This window comes from Stigmatopora nigra, chromosome 22 (assembly GCF_051989575.1).
Source record: "Stigmatopora nigra isolate UIUO_SnigA chromosome 22, RoL_Snig_1.1, whole genome shotgun sequence".
Taxonomy (NCBI): Eukaryota; Metazoa; Chordata; class Actinopteri; order Syngnathiformes; family Syngnathidae; genus Stigmatopora; species Stigmatopora nigra.
The window spans coordinates 7980725-8001499 of record NC_135529.1 but is presented as its reverse complement, the minus strand read 5'-3'; the positions used below and the strand labels follow the sequence as shown (position 1 = coordinate 8001499).

General features: G+C 39.4%; 1 protein-coding gene across 3 annotated transcripts in view; it reads left to right on the top strand.

Annotated features, from left to right (window-relative positions):
• LOC144215741 (homeobox protein cut-like 2) overlaps positions 1 to 19984 on the top strand; it is an 83373-nt gene extending 63389 nt beyond the window's left edge. For 2 of the 3 annotated variants that reach the window (XM_077744854.1, XM_077744856.1), the window contains exons 5-21: positions 2477 to 2593; positions 2883 to 3036; positions 3449 to 3525; positions 4033 to 4099; positions 7190 to 7238; positions 8018 to 8125; positions 8968 to 9159; positions 9234 to 9292; positions 9374 to 9422; positions 9527 to 9626; positions 9747 to 10370; positions 11664 to 11765; positions 12513 to 13345; positions 14157 to 14688; positions 15055 to 15243; positions 15337 to 15613; positions 16160 to 19984. In XM_077744854.1, coding sequence (XP_077600980.1) covers positions 2477 to 2593; positions 2883 to 3036; positions 3449 to 3525; positions 4033 to 4099; positions 7190 to 7238; positions 8018 to 8125; positions 8968 to 9159; positions 9234 to 9292; positions 9374 to 9422; positions 9527 to 9626; positions 9747 to 10370; positions 11664 to 11765; positions 12513 to 13345; positions 14157 to 14688; positions 15055 to 15243; positions 15337 to 15613; positions 16160 to 16937 — 4307 coding nt within the window. In that variant the 3' untranslated portion in view covers positions 16938 to 19984. The remainder of the gene's footprint in view (positions 1 to 2476; positions 2594 to 2882; positions 3037 to 3448; positions 3526 to 4032; positions 4100 to 7189; positions 7239 to 8017; positions 8126 to 8967; positions 9160 to 9233; positions 9293 to 9373; positions 9423 to 9526; positions 9627 to 9746; positions 10371 to 11663; positions 11766 to 12512; positions 13346 to 14156; positions 14689 to 15054; positions 15244 to 15336; positions 15614 to 16159) is intronic. The other variant, XM_077744855.1, reaches the window with a different exon arrangement.
• The last annotated feature ends 791 nt before the right edge of the window (positions 19985 to 20775 follow it).

Sequence of the window (20775 nt, the reverse complement as noted above, 5' to 3'; positions counted from 1 at the left end):
TTTTTACCCGTACAGGGAATCAATTACCTCACTGGCTGCCATTTATAACGCTAGATGTCTGTTTTCAGGTGTAAAGGGGCACACATACTATTTGTCGGTAATTGAACTGGATAAAATTGTCTTTTTGGATTCTGTCAAAGGAGTACCAAATGAAATATTATTTATTATTAGTGTGCTTAAATTAGATTAGATTAGATAACTTTATTCATCCCGTATTTGGGAAATTTCATTGTCACAGTAACAAGAGAATACAGACACAGCACAAGACATTGTAGACATAAATAAATAAGTAATAAATAAGTTAATAAATAGATAAATAAAATAAGTAAATACATTTAAAAAATAAATACATAACTACATAAATAAATTAATGAAATAAGTAAATGCATATGAAAAATAAATACATAGTGACATAAATAAATAAACAAATACTTAAATACATAAATACATAAATAAATAAATACACATTTGTTTAAATCATAAAGAAATAATAAATAATTGAAGAAAAAATTAAGAAAAAACACATATTAATATTGAAAATACATAAATAAATAAGTTAATTAAAAAATATATATACATAATTAAATACACATGTTGCTGAAATATGTATATACATACAATGTTGTAGCTTGTACTTGTGTAGCTTCTATTTTTTGGACCTCACTTAAAAATGATGTATTTGTGCACTCATCTAAAACTGGTGCAAATTGCAAGTCTTTATTTTCCACTTTTGCTGAAAAGGTTAACTTTTGTGCACAACTTTGATTGGACTAACTCTCCTGGCACTGATTGATAATCCCCGACTGAGTTTCATCTCTGTCCTTTGAACGCTAAAAGTTGAAAAGGATGAATAGGAAAAGACCTAAAAAAAAAAAAAAAAAGTCTTTCTGTGACAGCGCTTGGATGGAATAACAATTCTTCCTGTTTGTCTTAGAAGAGCCTTTCCTTTTAATAGTGACGTCCCTTGTGACTGATGCAACATCTCTACAGTCGGCGCAACAATGAACGCAGACAATGCTTGACTGTAAACGGTCCTACAAAAAAAAAAAAAAAAAAAAACAGCCCAATCAATTAAACGGGGCAAAATGTTTGTCTGATGAAAAGACCCAAGCAGGATTTCAACGAATTGCACTGCGCAGAAATTCAGACTGTTTATTTTCGCCGGTTGTTGGCGGTAAAGTAGCGAAATTGTCCATACATAGACGTGCATGAAAGCTTGGTGTGGAGGGAGAAAAAGTTTGTGTAGAGCAAAGAAGCCATTTTCCTCTTTTAGAGTTTTTCAAGTGCTTGTCAAGGCGTTCCCATGAGCTTCCCTTCTCGGCGCTTTGGCACTAGAAGTCACCTCCTTTGGTGTTCGTCAGGCAGGTACACAACAAGAGCGACTCACTCTCTCTGAGCCGTTGAACTTTTCGGGACGGGAAGAAAGAGAAGGCGAAGATTAAAAACAGCTCTGTGATGTGGAGTGCCGAGCTGCCTCTTGAGAATTCCTGGCATAATAATTTAAATGATCAAATGATACAGAGGAGACTTGTTAGCTGAGAAGCAGCCTCCTAGTTGGCCCCATGGGCCCCATGCTGCCTGCCGCGCATGCATTGCAAAATAGCTCCTCTGTTGTGCTAAGAATCCGCTTTTTTTTTTTTTACCCCTCTTTCTTTCTTTTTACATCCTTTGCACTTTGTTTAGGTGTATGTATATATTTGGCACTAAACACTGTCACTGTTTTCACCATAATCTTTTCGGTTTTTCGTATCGTTCATAAGTGGTTGAGAATATACTCTTTAGAAAGAAGTGGACAGTCGTTACAGAGCCGCCAACTAATCTGGAATTTCAGGAGTTTACCCAAGGCAAACTCTGGACAACTTTCTTAAACTATGTAAATCCCAAAAAAGTGTTACTTACTGTATTTTCACGACTATAAGGCACACATAAAAGTCTTACATTTTCTCCAAAATAGACAGGGCGCCTTATAGTCCAGTGCGCTTTATATATGGACCAATACTAAAATTGTTATCACGATAAAATGAAATAAATCAGTCGATAGGGTACACTATCCTCCTATAGCTCTCACAACTATGGCAAGTAGCCCCCGACTGTACTATTTCCCCGTAGAAAAAGTACTGCGCTGTTATTGTGATTGAATTTTTAGTTCTTTTGTCAATACACCCAATGTATCGTGGCCTGGCGAAGCCTGAAATAGCACTCGTCACTGACACTACGGCTAAAAATATGATGCGCCGTATAGTCATGAAAATACAGTAATGTTTTTTGGAAGCAACCATTTTGAAAAAGTACCAAATTTTGAATTGAAATGCCTAGAAATTCACACCATGGCTACGGCTGCCGCCATCTTGATTCAACTGGGTCGATGGAAGTTGGCGTTTTTCAAAGGTGTCTGAGTGCGGAAAGTTCAACGTTCGATCCTCGCTGGAAAAAAACACTTTAAGAAAGTTTGTGTTTTATTTTTATTTCTTTGTAGATCCGGCGCCTGTACTGGAGGCCTCACGCACACTGGAGGAGAGGCTGCAGGAGCTTCAGACCGAAGTTCCAAACAGCGGGCACCGGAAGAAACACTTGGAGCGCATCGAAAAGACAGGTCCGACTTCCTGCATGCTCGTTTTGACATGTACTTACTAGCGCACAAAGATTTTAGAATCTAATTGCAACTTTTCTGACCAAGCATTTTACCTTTACAATAATACCTCGCCGCATTGCGACGAGGTATTATTGTAATTTTTGTACAAAGACGACATTGACTTAAATAGTTAAAACATTCAATGCACAAAGTGGAAATGCTCAAAAATAAGCCAACATTAACTATATTTTAGATTTCTATTACGAGTGAATAATTCCCATTTTCTTAATATCTGTTCTTTCCTTGAAAGGACCCACAGACAACGGCTTCACAGACACAACAGAACCTGGAGACCCCCGTGAGCGGAGCTCTCCAGCCCCCAATATGACCCCCAACAGCACGCCAACTCCCGGAGCCCCAGGCTCTCCACAGGAGATCTACCAGGACCAAACTGAGCGACAAGGGTACGGGTTAAACTTGTTCACCAGCTCTCTATACTCCTCCTATTGATCCTTAATCTACCCCGCCACCAAAATGTCATCAGGGATTTTTATAAAGATGGCGCTTTGTATTTCTAATACCCAGGAAAGCTTATATTAGTATTAATGCTGGTATTCCCAGTGTGGAGTAGAGGAGAGGAGGCCCTTTTAGCAGAGAAAATCAAAGTGCATCGCATGTTAAATCAAATCACAAATAAATTGGCCGAGATGGTTCTTCAAAGATTCTCGTAAAAAGCTCCAACGGTACTTAAACTCCATTTGTCTGCGAACGCTTTGGGGCCGGCTACACTGAGACGAGCATTTTACCTGTCAAGGCATAAAGTTGTGTACATGAGCAAAAGTGATAGGGTGTAAAACTGAAATGGTTTCTTCCTAGGGAGGAAGAAAATGTTGAGCTTAGTTTGGCTGACAAACTGTCAGAGGCTGAAGAGAAAATCAAGATTTTGCATTCATGTGAGTATCTGAAACATTGATATCTACTCCTAACTTGATAACATCTTATGAAATACTAATGGTGCACATGTTGAATTATTTAAAGGTGTGCAAGGACTCATTAAAAATAGTCATTCAAATAGAAAGTATAGTAATTATGCTTAACAGGCACCAAAAAAAATAATAATTCTTTGTCAATCTCTTGACATGGATAATGATCATTTTATATTTGGCTTTCAATGAGGTCATTATTTAGTTATGTTTAATATTTGGCTAGTTGCAATGTGAACTGATTAAGTCTGTCTTGTGAATAATGAGAAACTTGCTTGGGAAGCTTGTCCTGCATAGTGAAAATAACAACATAAACTGGGAGTTTTATCAATATACAAAAAAAAATAATCCATTGGGTATGTTACAGATTCCACTGGTTTAGTTCTAGTTTACTTTTCTTAGAAAAAATATTTTCTAGTTCAAACAATGACTAGATATTTTACAATCTAATGTATATTTTGTATTTTCTCCAAACAGCTTTGGATACTTCACAGAGAGAACTGCTCGACCTGCGGTGTAAATATAGCCAGGAAATGACAAACAAGTAAGTACATTTTGCTGCCCATACATCTAGAACAAAGGTGTCAAAAGTGCGGCTCACGGGCCGGGAGTGGTCTGCTAGGGCGTCCGATTTGGTTTTTCTGTCTGCTAGCACATTACACCTAGTTGGCATTACAGTAATTCCTTGATTATTGGGGTAAATGCAGACCAAACATGGCCGTGATAAACAAAAAAATGCAAAGTAGGGTCACCCCTTTTTAAAAAAAAAATCATCATTTTTTTTAGTCCTAGTAGCAAGTGAAAGACAGGGGAGGGGCTTCTGCTTACAAGTTTAAGCGTGGATTTTTACATTTTTATGCATTTAAAACAACAAAAATTAATTAGCGAAAAAAACTGCGATGTAGTGAAACCGCGATATTGGAGGGATTACTGTAATTTGGCCCGCGAACCAAACAGAGTTTAACTCCCCTGATCTAGAAACTCCTTTGAAACGGGCACCCGTGTGGCCACCAAACTGCCATCCTTGGCCTTGGTGACCCCTCGTGGTTGAGACAACGTGAGCGCTGAAACGGTTTCACTTGATTTTGTCGACATCAATTCATGTGTTGTGTAAAGCCCAGGAATGCCATTGTAACGGCGGGGCAAGAGAGTGACTCAGCCATTAAGCCAGGTCGATGAAAGAGCTCGTTGTTTGCCTTCACTGGCAGTTTGAGCCTTGACAGCCATCAAGAAGAATTGCTCCATTTAAAGATTGCCTCAGAAAAGCGCTCCAATGTCCTGATTTTTTGAATGCTACGTATACAGCGCGTGCCTGAAAAGCATCGGAGGCCCGTATGAAAGATGTCGATAGACATTCAAAGTAAACACTCTTTTGTTCAGGTTGTGCTCCAGAGCGCGGCCAGCCACTGCTAATGGATTTTCTCCAAGGCTTAATCCATGCTACAATTGTACTGATGTTTCCAGATCCGCCGCCATGCATTTTGCTGGGACGGGATGCTTTTTCATGGCTAGAATTTTATGTGCACGTTCATAGTGCGCCTGTTATCCCAGCTCGACATTCTTTTAGATGACTACCGCTTCACTGACCCACGGCGCCAGTTCGCCTTGGTGACCCGCAGACTCTGAACTCTGGCCCCGCCGCCATTATTCTCACGGCTAGTATACTTCCTTAATGTACGTACAAAGACTATCTGTCCGCGCCGACTTGAGTCATTGAGGGTGTAATCGATACAAAACATTTTCTGTACTGCGTAAGTGCATTAAATGTGTAGCTGACACCTGTTAGTGTCTTCTATCAGCTAAAGCGCTATCTATTCTTACCTTTTTCTTAGACTAATTGATGCCCAGCAGGACTCATTTTTTAAGATGGAAAGTTTCAATAATAGTGAATTTTGCGTTTTTAAAAAATGGAGATTTCATTAGGTAACATAGGAGAAAATTTCATGGTGAATAAATAAAATACAGGTGAGAATTGAGCAGTTATGAGGGGAGTTGAACACACAGAGCGACTTTTAACAATTATAGTCATGGAGTAGTTGATAACATTTTGCAAAGCTGGCTGGGAAATACTGTGTGAGTTCTATCTAGCTCGCTACGCCTTCCAACGCCTGCAGTGAGTGATGCATTCAAAGCATTCGGAGAAACAACTGTTCGATATAAAAGAGCAAGTCATGTAACCCATGGAACATAGGCAAACTAATTCATTGCATTATTAATGATATACCAATGTCTGCACTTCATTGTTCACTGTATGTGTATGTATTTATGTGTTTGTCTATATATGTATATTTCTATATATATATATATATTTATATATATATATATATATATATATATATATATATATATATATATATATATATATATATATATATATATATATATATATATATATATATATATATATATATATATATATATATATATATATATATATAATCATTTTTTACCTATTTATTTATGTTTAACATATTTTCTATATATATATATATTTATATATATATATATATATTTATATATATATATATATATATATATATATATATATATATATATATATATATATATATATATATATATATATATATATATATATATATATATATATATATATATATATATATATATATATATATATATATATAATCATTTTTTACCTATTTATTTATGTTTAACATATTTTCCTGTTATAAAATTATCTAATCTAATATTTTATGCTATCTAAATAGAGTCAAACGTTCTAGTGGACACTTAAATATCATCATCCTTGTGCAAAAGTATTTTTTTACCACTGTGCCACATTGGATACTTTTTTTTTGCAGATGCATTTCACACTTATGACAAGCCTGTTTGTAATATATCAACAAGTAATTTAAAAAAAACTATATTCAGGTTATCAGGACATAAAAATGGTCATTTTTCCCCATATTGCCCAGTTTTATTTCCAGCTAATGACTGTGATGTGTTTTTATTAGCAATTACAGTCTTAAATTTGGATAATAACATTGAACTGGGCAAATGTTTTGCCAAAGAAAAAACATTGCAGGACAGTTAAAAGACTGTCTTTGAACAAACCCAGCAATGTGCATATTTTATTCCCTCACAGGGTCTTGGTTATTAGTCCTTCCTTATCTACCTTTTGAAATCAGGTCTCATGTTGCAAAAGAAATCGTTCAGCTTCAAACAAACCTCATGAATAATCCTGCTGAGAATCTGTTTAAATTAGCCTAATAATCATATATACGCAGACAAGAAAGACGCTGGTTAAATTTTGTCTAACATCCAATTAAAATGACTCTAATCACACGTGACTAGTAAAGATAAGAAAATCCTTCATTCATTAGTCTATTCCATGCCCTAATAAGACCGTGAAATGTAGTCATGTTAAAAACCCAATTACAAAGACTTCTCTTACTGATCACATTCTCACCAACAATTTTGCCATTTTTTTTCTTTTTAGACAAACAAGCTCAAAACGACATTATTAATTCCCCATAAGGAGAACAGTTATTACATTATCCTAATATTGTATGGCAACTTTGGATCACACAATTCAACCTGACTTTTATCGCCAAATATTTGGGTAATTTGTGTGTTTTGCTCTATTAATTGTGTTTGTTCATGTGTTCATCAGGGTAGAAGAAGTTGGCGTTATCATGGCTAAACTTGAGAAGGCGAACCAGGTGAGATTTTTTGTGTGTATTCCTGATTGAGATGTTCCTTTGTTAGGGTAATCTCTTCTGTAATCACGCCTCGGCTTTAATTAAGACACACACCGTAATGCCCCCCAATCCCCGCCCTTCCTCTATTTGTGTGTGTATGTGTGTGTATGTGTGTGTACGTGTATGTGTGTGTGTGTGTGTATGTATGTGTGTACGTGTATGTGTGTGTGTGTGAGTGATTTTGTGCGTGTTATGTGGGAATGGCATTCCTCAAAAAGGAAATATTAAGTTTATATTAAGGACAGCAATCATTCAAATATCATGAAAATGACATTTAATGTGTTTTGACTATGATTTGGCTTTACGGGATGAGATGAAAATGTCTTTTTAGGTATTGAAGGTGTGATTGGTATTTTAAAATATAGTATTCTTTTGAAATATTTTGTGTTTTGAGGAGTATTAGGAAACTTTTGTAGAAACTTTAGCATTTTGTGTCTGTATTGTGTTTGTAATTGTGGAATGATAATACTGTGTTTACTTGCCTTGGTGCTTTGTGGTCTTCTATTGCAAGTCTTTACTTATTGTGTTCGCAAAATGAATCAATAATTAGAAGGGTGTGACAAAGCAGGTACTTTGGGAAATAGTCAGCTGACTCAACAGCTGCGTTGGCAGAATCAACCAATGGTTACACTGTGCTTTTCTTGGCAGTCATTTCAGCAGATGGCTTTTCTCTTTTTTTCACCTCCTTTATCATATTTCTATCATCCTCACAATTGTAATCAAGGCACTTTTTTTCACAGAGAGCAGAAATAGCCCAGAAGGAAGTGCAGAGGCTAAAAGAGCAGCTCGTCAATGGGGCCAGCAGCGCCTCTGCTGTTGACTGTCAATTCGTCGAGGACGCCGGCAAGGTAAGAATGGCGTCTTGTTTGTCAGCCACGTTACATATTTTACTTCATGGTGCCCTCTAGAATCCATTCTTTCATTCCTTTTCCATGTTAATTATCCCCACGAGAGCCACAAGGGTGCTAGATCCTATCCCAGATGGGCCGGGTCAGCACAAGATAGGATACATAAAAAAAAGTGCATCCGTTAACAGTACATACGAAACATAAACAGAAAAAAGGACTAAAGTATTGACATATTCATCACGCATCATTAAAGTAAAAAGTATGAATTACAAAGTAAAGTAAAAAGGAATGTATTAAGAAATATTAAAATGTCGTTTTAAAAAAGATAGAGGGGCTGTAAAACCGAAAAACAAAAAAGATTGGACAGAGCTACTGCCATGGCGCTATTTTGGAAAAAAAAAAACATTATTTGGACAATGTCGGCGGGCCGGATTAAAAGGCCTAGCTGGCCGGATGTGGCCCGCGGGCCGTAGTTTGCCCACATCTGCCCTAAATTGATTGCCAGCCAATCGCAGGGCACAAGCACACAGTCATACCAATGGGCAAATTAGAGTGGTCAATCAGCCCCCTAGGCAGCTTTTGGGGGTGTTGGAGGAAAGTGGAGTACCCGAAGAAAAGTCACCCAGACACGGGGAGTACATGCAAACTCCGTACAGGAAGGCCAGAGTTTGGGTTTCAACCCTTGATCTTAGAACTGTGAGGCGGATGTGCTAATCACTGTTCTTAAACTGTGTTTTGTTCACAATGCCATGGAAATGTTCTACTAATGAGCTTATTAATCTTATGTATACCCGCCCACCCTTCATCTCTATTTTTTTTTTCATCTGCCTTCACATTTTCAGGAGAATAATGAGAATGGCGAGGCTGCGCGCTCTACACTGGAGGCCACTCTCCTCGCAAAAGACCGTGAAATCCTCCGCCTTCTTGAAAACATTCAGCGGCTTCAGTTCACACTACAGGAAGTGCAAGAGACCTCGGCCAATCAGATCATGGAGCTAGAACGACAGTTGACCTACAAAACAGAAGCTATTGAGGTTTGCGCCACTAATATTATAACTGAAGATCACTCATGATTTGCATTTAATGTTTTTTTTTACCTCGTTTTTAGAGATTAGAAGCCAAACTGAAATCCCAAATGGATTACGAAGAGATTAAAACTGAACTCAGGTGATTGTTGTGCAGATTTATCATAGATGTTTATTCAAGTCAAGATAAATAATGTTGTTTTTTATGTCTATCTATCTTTAGTATCTTAAAAGTAATGAAGCTAGCCTCTGCAAATGGCAGCTCATCCCAGGTATGCATTCTTTTCCTCAAAACTAGCCGAAATGACCAAAAAGTATTTTTTTTTTAAAATAGTCTGTACCTTATTCCTTCTAAATATAGTTTTTACGTGTACAGGATTCTGCAAAAGCCACCGAGGCCCTCCTACTGGATAAAGACGCATTTCTTCCATCTCACAAATACTTAATGGAAAAGGCCAGGATATTGCACAGTACTGGTAACATACCTTGTTATTTTCTTACAGTCCGTTTTACAGTCTTATGATTTCTTGCAGGTTGTATTAGTTTTTAAAAATAGATCCTTTTCAGGATTTTTTTGTGTTTTTTAATGAAAACAGATGACGACCAGTCAGAGGATGGAGGAAGAGAAACGAATAGACCACCAGGCTCCAACTCATCGTCCTCTCAAGTGGAGACCGGTCACACTTCCCCCAGTCCCGGTCCTCCGACGCTAGACGGCTCGTCCTCCAGTCACGATCTCGCCCGTCCCTTCTCCGTTTCGCCGTGTTCCGGCGACCGACTATCCGGGGACCATCTCCTCCACAAGCATCTACTCTCCCCCCACTTTAAAAAAGAGGGCCACATGGCTTTCCCCACCGCACTCTACGCCGCCAAAGCGGCTCTCATGTCCGCCACTCAAGGTTCGGGAGGTAGCGACGCAGGATTGCCCAGCGACCAATCGGAAAGCGGAGGCTCAATTGCGGGCGATGACGACCAAGTGGACACGGCGGAGATCGCCTTTCAGGTGAAGGAGCAGCTGCTGAAACATAACATCGGACAGCGAGTTTTCGGCCACTACGTTTTGGGCTTATCCCAAGGCTCGGTCAGTGAGATCTTGGCCAGGCCCAAACCTTGGAGGAAGTTGACTGTGAAAGGGAAAGAGCCTTTCATTAAAATGAAGCAGTTTCTCTCGGATGAGCAAAACATCTTGGCCCTCAGGACGATTCAGGTCCGTCAAAGAGGTGAGTGGAACACAGGACACAACGCTTACAGTTTATAGCAAGACATATTTAGTAGTTTTTTTTAATAAATTGATTAAATTAACAAGATTAAAGGCCCTGAATATTCAGTTTTTTATAGATCTAAAACAATGTTTAGTTTAGTTTTTTTTAAATATAATTTTATATTTTACAAAAAGATTTTTAAACTAAAAACAGAAAAAACTGATTAAAAAATTATTATTATTGATTTAAAAGGGGGAAAATCAGGAAATTTAATATACATCTATACTCTTCATTTTAATTTGATCCTAAAACAGAAAGTCAGCACTCATGATTTACTTTCCCGAGCCACATAAAATGATGCAGCGGGTCAAATTTGGCCCCCAACGCCGCCACTTTGACACCTGTGGTTCATAGGTTCAATGGCCTGTGTGCTCTGAAGTGCCAAGTGGATGAAGTGCACTATTCATTGTTTGAATAGTGAATATAATACATACAAGTCAAGCATTAACGTCTCCTCCCAATCACGATCAGAAAGTCCATTAAAAGGCAATGCGACCAGTTGAATACTTGATTACTACTTGATTGTCTTTTCCTTTTTCTCTCAACATACGTCAACAATACTCTTACATACTTTTGGACAACTGTAGTTTTTCATGACACTAATAAGACCATCTATATCAACATTTTTCACTCCACACTTACTAGCAATAACCTCCTATTGTAGCCAAAGCTGCTTTGAGGCAAACTGACAAAAGTGAAGCAACCATTTTTGTAGCATTGGCTCTACTGACCACCACCTGCTCACTTTCAAGTGACTTGGACAGAGGCAAGTTTAGTACAATGTCCTACCTATGGACATAAAGTCAATATCCACAAGTGCTAGGCAGAATTCCAACCCTCGGTCATTCAATCAGAGGACCACCTGAGCCCCAAACTCTGTATTTATAACAAATGTCCATGCTTACTTCCAACTGCAACACCAAAGTGAAAGCAGAAAGGTCCCAATGACGTTCCTTCTCTGTATTTGCTGGACAAAAAGGAACTTGGGCCTCATCCTTGACTTCTTCTCCCTGCACACTTTCCTGTGGCATGTTTGTAGTCTTGCTTTTCAACTTTGTTTTCTCCCTAGATTCACAGCTTTTGAAAGTTGAGCTTCCCGTATACGGCAACCTCAGACAACACACACTCAAAGGCAGCCATTGATCTAGCAGTCAAAAGTAAAGCCTTGAAACTGCTCTCTGATCAACCATCCCACTCACCCCCCCCCCCCCCCCCCGCCATCTCTGCTCTCTGTCTGTCTTTCCGTGGCAGGGAGCATCACTCCACGCATCCGAACTCCAGAAACTGGGTCAGACGACGCCATCAGGAATATCCTGGAGCAAGCCAAGAAGGAGATTCAGTCCCAGAGGGGTGGTGAGTCTAGAGTCAACACATTTAAATAGAGAGGTCCTCGTCACATCGTTTACTTCGCCCGATTCTGAGGGTCTAACTAGTTAGATCTGATTCGATTGGGTCAGTGGTGCAGTATTCATTCAAGTCTGCTATCTTAGTGCTATTGTATATTGGTGGATCCCATTCTGGAGATACTATGACTTGAAAAAATCAACATAAGTTCGGAGTTGAAAAAAATAAGAATTAAGATCAGGCAAACTCTGCCTAGTTTTGATTTTTTTCTAGCGCTGATTGGGGTCTACGACATGGTATAAATCAAGGGTGTCAGACTCGGGTTGGTTTGCGGGTCGCTTTAACGTCAACTTGATTTCACGTGGGCCGGACCATTTTAGATATAATATTTTGATTTTTTAAAATTATAAATGGATTAAAAGAACGGGATTAAAATCCCCGAATATTCTGTTTTTATAGATCCAAAACAATGTTTATTTTAGCTTTTTAAAATATTTTTAGAGTTTACAAAATGATTTTCGAACCAAAAACACAGAAACAATGGATTAAAAAATGACAATTATTAATTTAAAAGGGGGAAAATCAGAAAATTTAATTTACATCTATACTCTTCACTTTAATTTGATCCTAAAACAGAAAGTCGGCACTCATGAGTTACTTTCCCGGGCCACCCAAAATGATGCGGCTGGCCAGATTTGGCCCCCTGGCTTCCACTTTGACACATGTGGTCTAAAGATACACAATTGTCTTGTTTAGGAGACTGCAAGACTCCCGTGACCACCACCTTTGGCAGAAGCAGCAATGGGGCAAGCAACAGCTCTGACGAAACCATTAAGAACATCCTACAGCAAGCCAGGCGGGAAATGGAATCCCAGCAACAAGTCTTGATGGATCTGGAGGGCAGCGGAAGACCCTCCACAGCTGGCACCACAGCCCAAGTGGAACTTCTGGGGCCCCACGATCGTTCAAGGGGCCTCCCTTTGCCCATCTCCATTAAGCAAGAAGAGGGTGGCTGCGTCACTGTCTGTGTGGCCAATTCCATCAGCGGCCCCCAGACGCCCCTCAGCGTCCTTTCCCCAGCAGCCTTCGTTCAGAATATCATCCGCAAAGTCAAATCGGAGATCGGGGAGGTCGGCACTTATTTCGACCAGCACTGGTCTCAGGAGCGAGGCTCCGTGGGGTTGTGTGGAGTGGGGGGCTCCCAGCCCTTTAATTCCGTTTCCCCTGCCGTGTCTTCCTCGTCTTCGGGTCCCTCGGCGTTGAGCCGCCCTTGGCCTCGCCTGGAGAACGGCGAATGTCTCAGCGAAGAGGCGTCCGCCGCCGAAGAAGAGCTGGGACCGGGGAGGCCCGCGGAGGTCAAGGTGGAGTCGGATACCTCGGTCAGCGGCGAGTCCCCGGGACCGAGTCCTGGCCGGCTTTCTTATTATCCGGCGTACATTCCCAGGGCTTTGAAGCCCACCGTCCCGCCTCTGACTCCCGAGCAGTACGAGTTGTATATGTACCGAGAGGTGGATACCATTGAGTTGACGAGGCAAGTGAAGGAAAAACTGGCAAAAAATGGAATCTGCCAGAGGATTTTTGGTGAAAAGGTAAATATCCATACTTTTTTTGCATTATTCAACTTACATATTTGTTTCACTCTAACTTCAATAGTTGGCAAAGTTATTCTTTAGTGGTAATCAATTTGTGTTGTGGTGATTAGGCCAAAGGCACCTAAATAACTATTATTTTGTTATGATAAAATTCCCCAAAATTGGCTAGTGTGACTATGTCTAAAAATATATATATGTTAACTCTTGGCCCAGAATCCTTTATAAAGGCAATTCAGTTCGTCATACCACAGCAAAAGTAGTTTTACTGCCATCAGCTTTAAAACACGTTTTTTTTACAGTATTTTTGGTTCAATTTACTGATCTCAAATGATAGGGAAATTCAACACTTGCAATTCAAAAACATTCATTGCCATAAAAATGGACTAGGAGATGTCTCTTTTTGTGTACTTTACGGACTATCAACGGAAATTGATCAAATTTCAGATAGTCATTTTAATCCCTCCCATATGTAAAAAAAAAACTAAACTAAAAGACAATTACTATCATGAGAAAAGCTCACTCCAACTCTGATCGAATTTAGTCTGTCAGTCCTTTCATGTTGCTCTCATTTCAAATCTTTTATAGTGATATTAAAAAAAAAGAAGCGTCCCACCTTCCTTCTGTGTCGCTGCCAAATGGCCTAATTACTGTAAAATGAAATTTTCCTCTCATATTTACGGTGTGGTGCTTCATCTAGTGGCTGTTTATTGAACTGCTTTATTTTTCAACGACCATTCATTTCTTTATCTTCTTATCTGATCTTATTAAATGTGTCATATCATACATCTTACAATTGTTTGTTATGCAGGTGCTTGGTCTTTCTCAGGGGAGTGTAAGTGATATGCTTTCACGGCCCAAACCCTGGAGCAAACTGACCCAGAAAGGCAGGGAACCCTTCATCCGCATGCAGCTCTGGTTACTTGATCAACTAGGCCAGACCCTCAATCAGGCCCCCCACCATGGTCAGTATGCTTTCACAAGAACTCCTCTCATGTGTTTGATCGCCTTCTCTAATCGACTATTTTTGCTTCCAGATAAGAGTCCAGTTCCAACGCAGTCGTCCCCGTCACCACCACTGAGTCCGGCAGAGGGTCAGCCGAGTCCCCTGGTGGAGCCGGTGAGCCTCTCCCTGGAGAGCAGCAAAGAGAATCAGCAACCTGAGAACCTGGTCTTGGGCCTCCCTCCCCAGCCTGAGGGAGTCAAGTCAACAGCCAATCTCATAGGCCTACATCACCCCACTAACCCGCTTGGCATCCAGGAGCTGGTAGCCATGTCATCTGAGCTCGACACCTATGTCATCACTAAAAAAGTCAAAGAAGTGTTGACCGACAATAATCTAGGTGGGTTTATTATTTAAAAGCTGGTCGATCCACCAAAAAAATGACTTTTGGTCCTGACCCAGTAATTGAGAATAATGGAATTAAAAGTGTTAGGGTTAGTTGGAGTCTTGGTTTTGGTCTTGGCGTTCATATATGTAATGTTTAATATCCAAATATGATTATATTTCAAGCAAATTTATAATAGTGATAAACCTAACAGTTTATTTGCTTTTTGCCTATTCTGTCCCTCATGGTTACTCTTCCCTTGTGTGATCAGTTGTGTTCTTTGTAATCAACCATTGTCTGTCTATTTAAACCCCCGTGTTTATAACCACCTCACATAAAGCCCTAAGAATCAAGTGTATATTTTGTTTCCCCCACCCACAGGACAGCGTTTGTTTGGAGAGACCATTTTGGGTCTGACGCAAGGCTCAGTTTCCGACTTGCTGTCTCGGCCCAAACCTTGGCACAAACTTAGCCTTAAAGGCAGGGAGCCATTTGTCCGTATGCAGTTGTGGCTTAATGATCCTCACAATGTGGAAAAGCTAAGGGCCATGAAAAAGATGGAAAAGAAAGGTACACTTTTCGCCCCTTATGTTTTCTTAATGTGGCCACCAAAATGACCGTGTTTGTTTGTTTTTCTTTTTTTGCCAACTAAACACATCCCAGCCTACCTGAAGCGGCGTTACGGACTCCTGAGCACAGGCTCGGACAGTGACTCGCCCAGCACTCGATCCGAGTGCGTGAGTCCAGCCTTAGCCTCGCTGGACCTGTGCTCGTACGGTCAGGCCAAGAAACCTCGAGTGGTTCTGGGAGCGGAGGAGAAAGAAGCCCTGAGGAAGGTTTACCTCTTGGAACCGTACCCTTCTCAGAATACCATTGAGATGCTCGCAGCCCAGCTACGCCTCAAAACCAACACGGTTATCAACTGGTTCCACAACTACAGGCTAGTCTGGATATAACTCTTACTGATGATTTTTACACGTTGTGATTCTGTACAGGAACAAATAACAAAAAAAAATGTAGTTTTGACATGTTTTTGGTCATTTTGTCCACAGATGGAAAAGTATTCAGCTAATGTTTTCAGACTGAAACTGAATGCAAAATATATTTTTATTTCATGAGCAGCCGCACTGTATTTTAAATGATATTGAGTTGCCTATTCGTCTTATATTATCCTCTGCTGTCGACCAAATTTAGAATCACAAATGGATCATGAATGTCACAAACCAAACACAAAAAGTCTTAGTTATTCCCATAAATGCAAAACCTGTGATGTTAATCACCAAATTAGCTAACGTGGTTGGGTAAGGAGAGTCTAAAATTATTGTAAGATGATTTATAGAGCAATTGTCTTTCAGTGTGGAAATATCTTAGACAGAAATCAGTTGGCTAGGACCAATATTCAAGGACCCCTTGACACTCATTGCCCCCAGCCCCTATTCACATTAGTTCCGCCACTGGTCTAACATGATTTTTTTCTTCCATACAGGTCCAGGATGCGTCGCGAAGTACTGACAGAAGGTCTGCCCGACAACGACACGGACGTGGAGCACCTCGGCTACTCGCCTCCATTGACGAGGAGCCCCCACTCTGACGTAGAAGAGAGAAGGCTTCAGCCCCCTTCGGGACACAACCGCTCCAGCCTTCCTCCCGGCAATGTCGTGTTTCCTTTCGTCAAACAAGAGGAAGCGGACGGAGAAAACGGAGGGGAAATGGAGGACTCGGCCAGACTTACCAGAGCTCAATGTTTTTCCACCGCAGTGCAATTCCCACCTTGTAAAAACGAGCGCCAGGACCCTGCCACCAACTGCGGGGAACCCCTCTCGATTGGCCAGGGAGAGGGAGTAAGCAGTCAGCTGGCTGTTTACAATAACAACACATCTATGGATGCCCCCCAGAGAGTGAATAAGTCCAGGCATGAAGGGGAAGACTCCAGAAAGTCGCCCGTGGACCCCCTCAGCTTCAAGGCCTCGTCAGAAGCTTGCCGAAGTAGTTTAGAGATCTCCCTTAACTCTCCTTCCGCTGCATCTTCCCCAGGTCTCATGATGTCAGTCTCTCCCGTACCCTCTTGTTCTGCTCCCATATCCCCCTCGCCTCCGAACCCGTCCAATCATAACCTGGACCCCAATGCACCCCCTCCATTCCAAAGCCCGAAGCTCAATAGAAGCAGTCAGAGACGCAATGAGAAAATGGCAAACCTCAATAATATCATCCACAGGTTGGAGCGAGCTGCCAATCGTGAAGAAACACTGGAATGGGAGTTTTAAGTACCCCCGTCGGCAAACTTTTTAGCGTACCGAGGCGTCGCAAAGAAAAAAAGCTTCCTGGAAAAAAGGCCTGGCCTTGAAAGATGAAAACTTGTGGAGTAAAAGATAGGGTCGGTCGCCTTGCCACAAAAACTGAAAAGTTTCTAAATGTACGTTTGTTTTCTTCTTTTTTATCGCGTAGGACTTTGAGCTACTGTATGTATGACGGCAGCAAACTGTCCTTTTACCTATTTGGACTTGACGAGGAGACTTTTGCAGCTATGGTGTCATAAAAATGTACACTGAAATCCTGTAGATTGCCACTGGGTGAGATTAAAAAAAAGACCCTTGTCTTAAAGCCATTAAAAAGCACTACTAGAACTATTTGAAAGGGACGTTGACCAAATTTGCTACTTTTTGAATAGCAATTTTTCAGATTTTGTCTTTGAGACCACCGGACTGATAAGTCAAGTGATATGTAATCCTTTCACCGACAAGAGAAATAGTCCCAATAAGACTCTAAATATTCAACATCTTGTTAATGAACTCCTTGGTGATATGTTTTAAAACTATTTGTAACTCAAATGTATAAAAATGTGGTTGTACATGTTGTAGAGTTGTCTGCAATAGCCTTCTGGAAACCTGATGTAGCATGGTACTCACTTGACCCTGTTTATCCTCTGTAGTTAGTCTCCCGTGCTAAATACTTGAGTGAAAACCAGATAAACAAAAAAAAAAATGTTGAAAAACCTCACACACACAAAAAAAAGGAAATATAATAAGTGGAGTACTTTTGACAAGTTTCTTTTCCTCTTTCCTTGAACAAATAATTACCCTTGAATACCTTTGTGTTTAGGCTCGCTGCTAGCCAATAGAATTCTTCACACCCAAACAGTTTCTTCTTTCTCAGATGGAGAGTGACCAAGACACACAAGACAAGTTTGACCCAACTATTAGTTTAACTCATTGGCTATCAATGACGGCCATAGATGCCCAATCTATTGGAGGGTTGACAACAAATGAACATCCATTCAAATGGATTGGACCTCTAAAGTCCTTAAAATTGACCAAGTAAGAAAACAGTGGGGTAACATCACAGTCAATGACATTGAAATGTTTATCTCTTGTATAAAAAAGGCTCCAAAACCTCTAAAAAAAGGCTCCAAAACCTCTAAAGTCCTTAAAATTGAACAAGTAAGAAAACCGCTATGTTATTGGGGGTACATCACGGTCAATGACATTGAAATGTTTATTTCTTGTATAAAAAAGGCTCCAAAACTGGTGATTCCAAGAAATCAGTTCATACTTAAAACACAGACTGTGATTTAGCAAAAATGTCAACATGTCTGTTCAGTGAAAGCAAGTTTGTTTTGTTTTATTTTCATTATTATTTTTATTTGAAGGGAGGTCCTCCTCACAGCCAACACCTGACTGAGTGCACTTTCTTAAAAATGGATCTTGTACTGTAGCTAAAATAATGTATACTTGATGAAACACCTCAACCTCTTAAGCATTGACCTTGTGATTTAACGCATGTTATGACACCACAGGCAGCATGATCATTTTTTTCCCTATGACCTCATTAGCCTGGTTTGGAAAAGAAGAAGAAGAAAAAAAATAGACATTTAATTCCAGGACAGACGGTTATTCCTATCCCGAACCCCCCACATATGTTATATTTGACCACCTGTGTTTTGTGTGTCCTAATATTTTGTCATGCTTGCATAAGATGTTATTTTTTATGTATTTTGCTTCTTTTGTATACTCGGAAGAAAAAAAAAAACATCATTAGATATCCATGACCTTGTGTATGAACTACTTACAGCACTTAAATTTTGTCGACTGTGAGGATTTTGAGAAAAATATCAACAATATCCGTAGTGTCCACAAGTCTTTGCCTCGACTGAATCGTTGAAGTTGTTAGTAAACACTTGCACATGTCTTCAGATAGTTTCCGAAGACTGGGATTGTACTATGTAGAATTATATTACGCAGTTACTCGAAATAACACCTTCAATTTTTGAATATAATGTGCTGGTTCTAATGAAATAGAGTGCACAGATTTAATCATCCCAACCCATTTGTGCTGGTTGAACAAGCTTGCCCGTATTTAAGACATTCTCAGGGTAGTCTTTCCTCTATTTCCTCAGTGGCACTGAGATGTTTTAGCCAATAACTCAGATATAATCTGACCTGATGGAGTTTTGCAAACTTGGCAACTTTCTCAGGAAGCAGTTGTTGCCGTTAAATTCTGTATAGCATTGTGTCAAAGATTGGATACTGAAACTACCAGTGTGAAGCCAATAGGGTGAATTTTTTTTGGGGAAAAAAACGGTAGAATTTGCTCTCTACTTTGTTTTTCTTAGAGCCGTCCGTACATTTTCTGTTTTTGGTGCATAAAATGATGTGAGGGATTTTTCTGGTGAACCATGGGCAAGTGGCAGATAATTGTATTTAGCAACTCATGAAAAATCTCATTGTTTTGCATGCAAATGATTCATTTAGATCACATGACAAGGGGTAGACAGTGTTTTTGTGTTGTTCTATCAACTTTTTTATCATAGTGAAGTCCATGCATGGTGCAGCTTAAACATCAGACTGATCATTTCTTCATAAATTCACTCTAATGAGAAGCCATTAGCAACCCAGTTAACATTTCTGTCATATAAATATAGAGTTTGGGGGTGATATATCATATACACCATGCATTATCCTTAAAGGAGTTTTGCATTGTTTATGATGTTATTCAAGAGTATGGGTTTTCTCATCGTATTATTTGCAAAAGCAAAGCTTTTTGTGAAGTAAAGCTTATTCATGGTGTTTTTTTTACTATGATAACTGACATTAGTCACTAAAGAAACAGGTCATTGGTCCTCAAAAATGTAATTTTCACTCAGCCGTGGATATGGAGATGGTTATGACAAGACTCTGAAGTTGGTTGCAAAATCTTTTGGAAGTCAACAATGAGTCGAAAACTCGTGCCACGCAATTAAATGTCAGAGTGGACGGCGTACCTTCTTGCAAATTAGGTTGTAAGCCATCATTCAATACATAATTGTTTAAAGACATTGCTATGTTGTGTTTTTATTTCTGTTCAGAAAAGCAGAATCAGATGTCCATCTCATCAGAATGAAAGAAGATATGTTCAGTCTTTAACTTCATTTACATGTAAGTCCATGTTTTTCATTTTGTTTTTTTGACAGTTTTTTTTTACTGTTAGTCATTGTTTCTGTTATTGTGGTCATTTCACTCCATCTTTGTCACTCAGCTTATGTTAGAGTAGACTGTATTGAATTAGTGGTAGAAGTGAGAGTGGGTCAAGAGAGGTAAATTTTGTTCGATTAATTGTTAGAATTTAAGAGATTATAAGTGCAAATAATTTAAAAAAAACATTATGAATATGATGTACATAAACAAAGTGCAATAGTGAACATTATCATTTAGGCCTAAAGCAAATTCTTGGTGTAACCTCATTGTGGGGCTATGTGGTTGAATTAAATCTTTAACATACGTAAAATGTAGAATTTATTTTAAAAAATATTACCACAGTGGCTGTAGGTTTCTTTGATATTGTTTTGACTGCCCTCTAGCGGTTGGAACACTCCAAGCAGGTATTTTAATTCCCTCAGCTTTGTCCTTGGTTGAAAACAATGCAAGTTAACCCCATTATATAGCATGCATTTAACTAATTTATTAGTTTAAATTCATTGAACATCTATCATTGTCAATGAAAGGCAGTGTGTAAATATAAAGACATTATTTAGAGAAAATTACTCAGCAGTGCTATTGTGCCACAACCAGGATGGAAATTTGTTTTTAATTTATTCATTTAAATTCAATCATTGAAAACACATCGTGT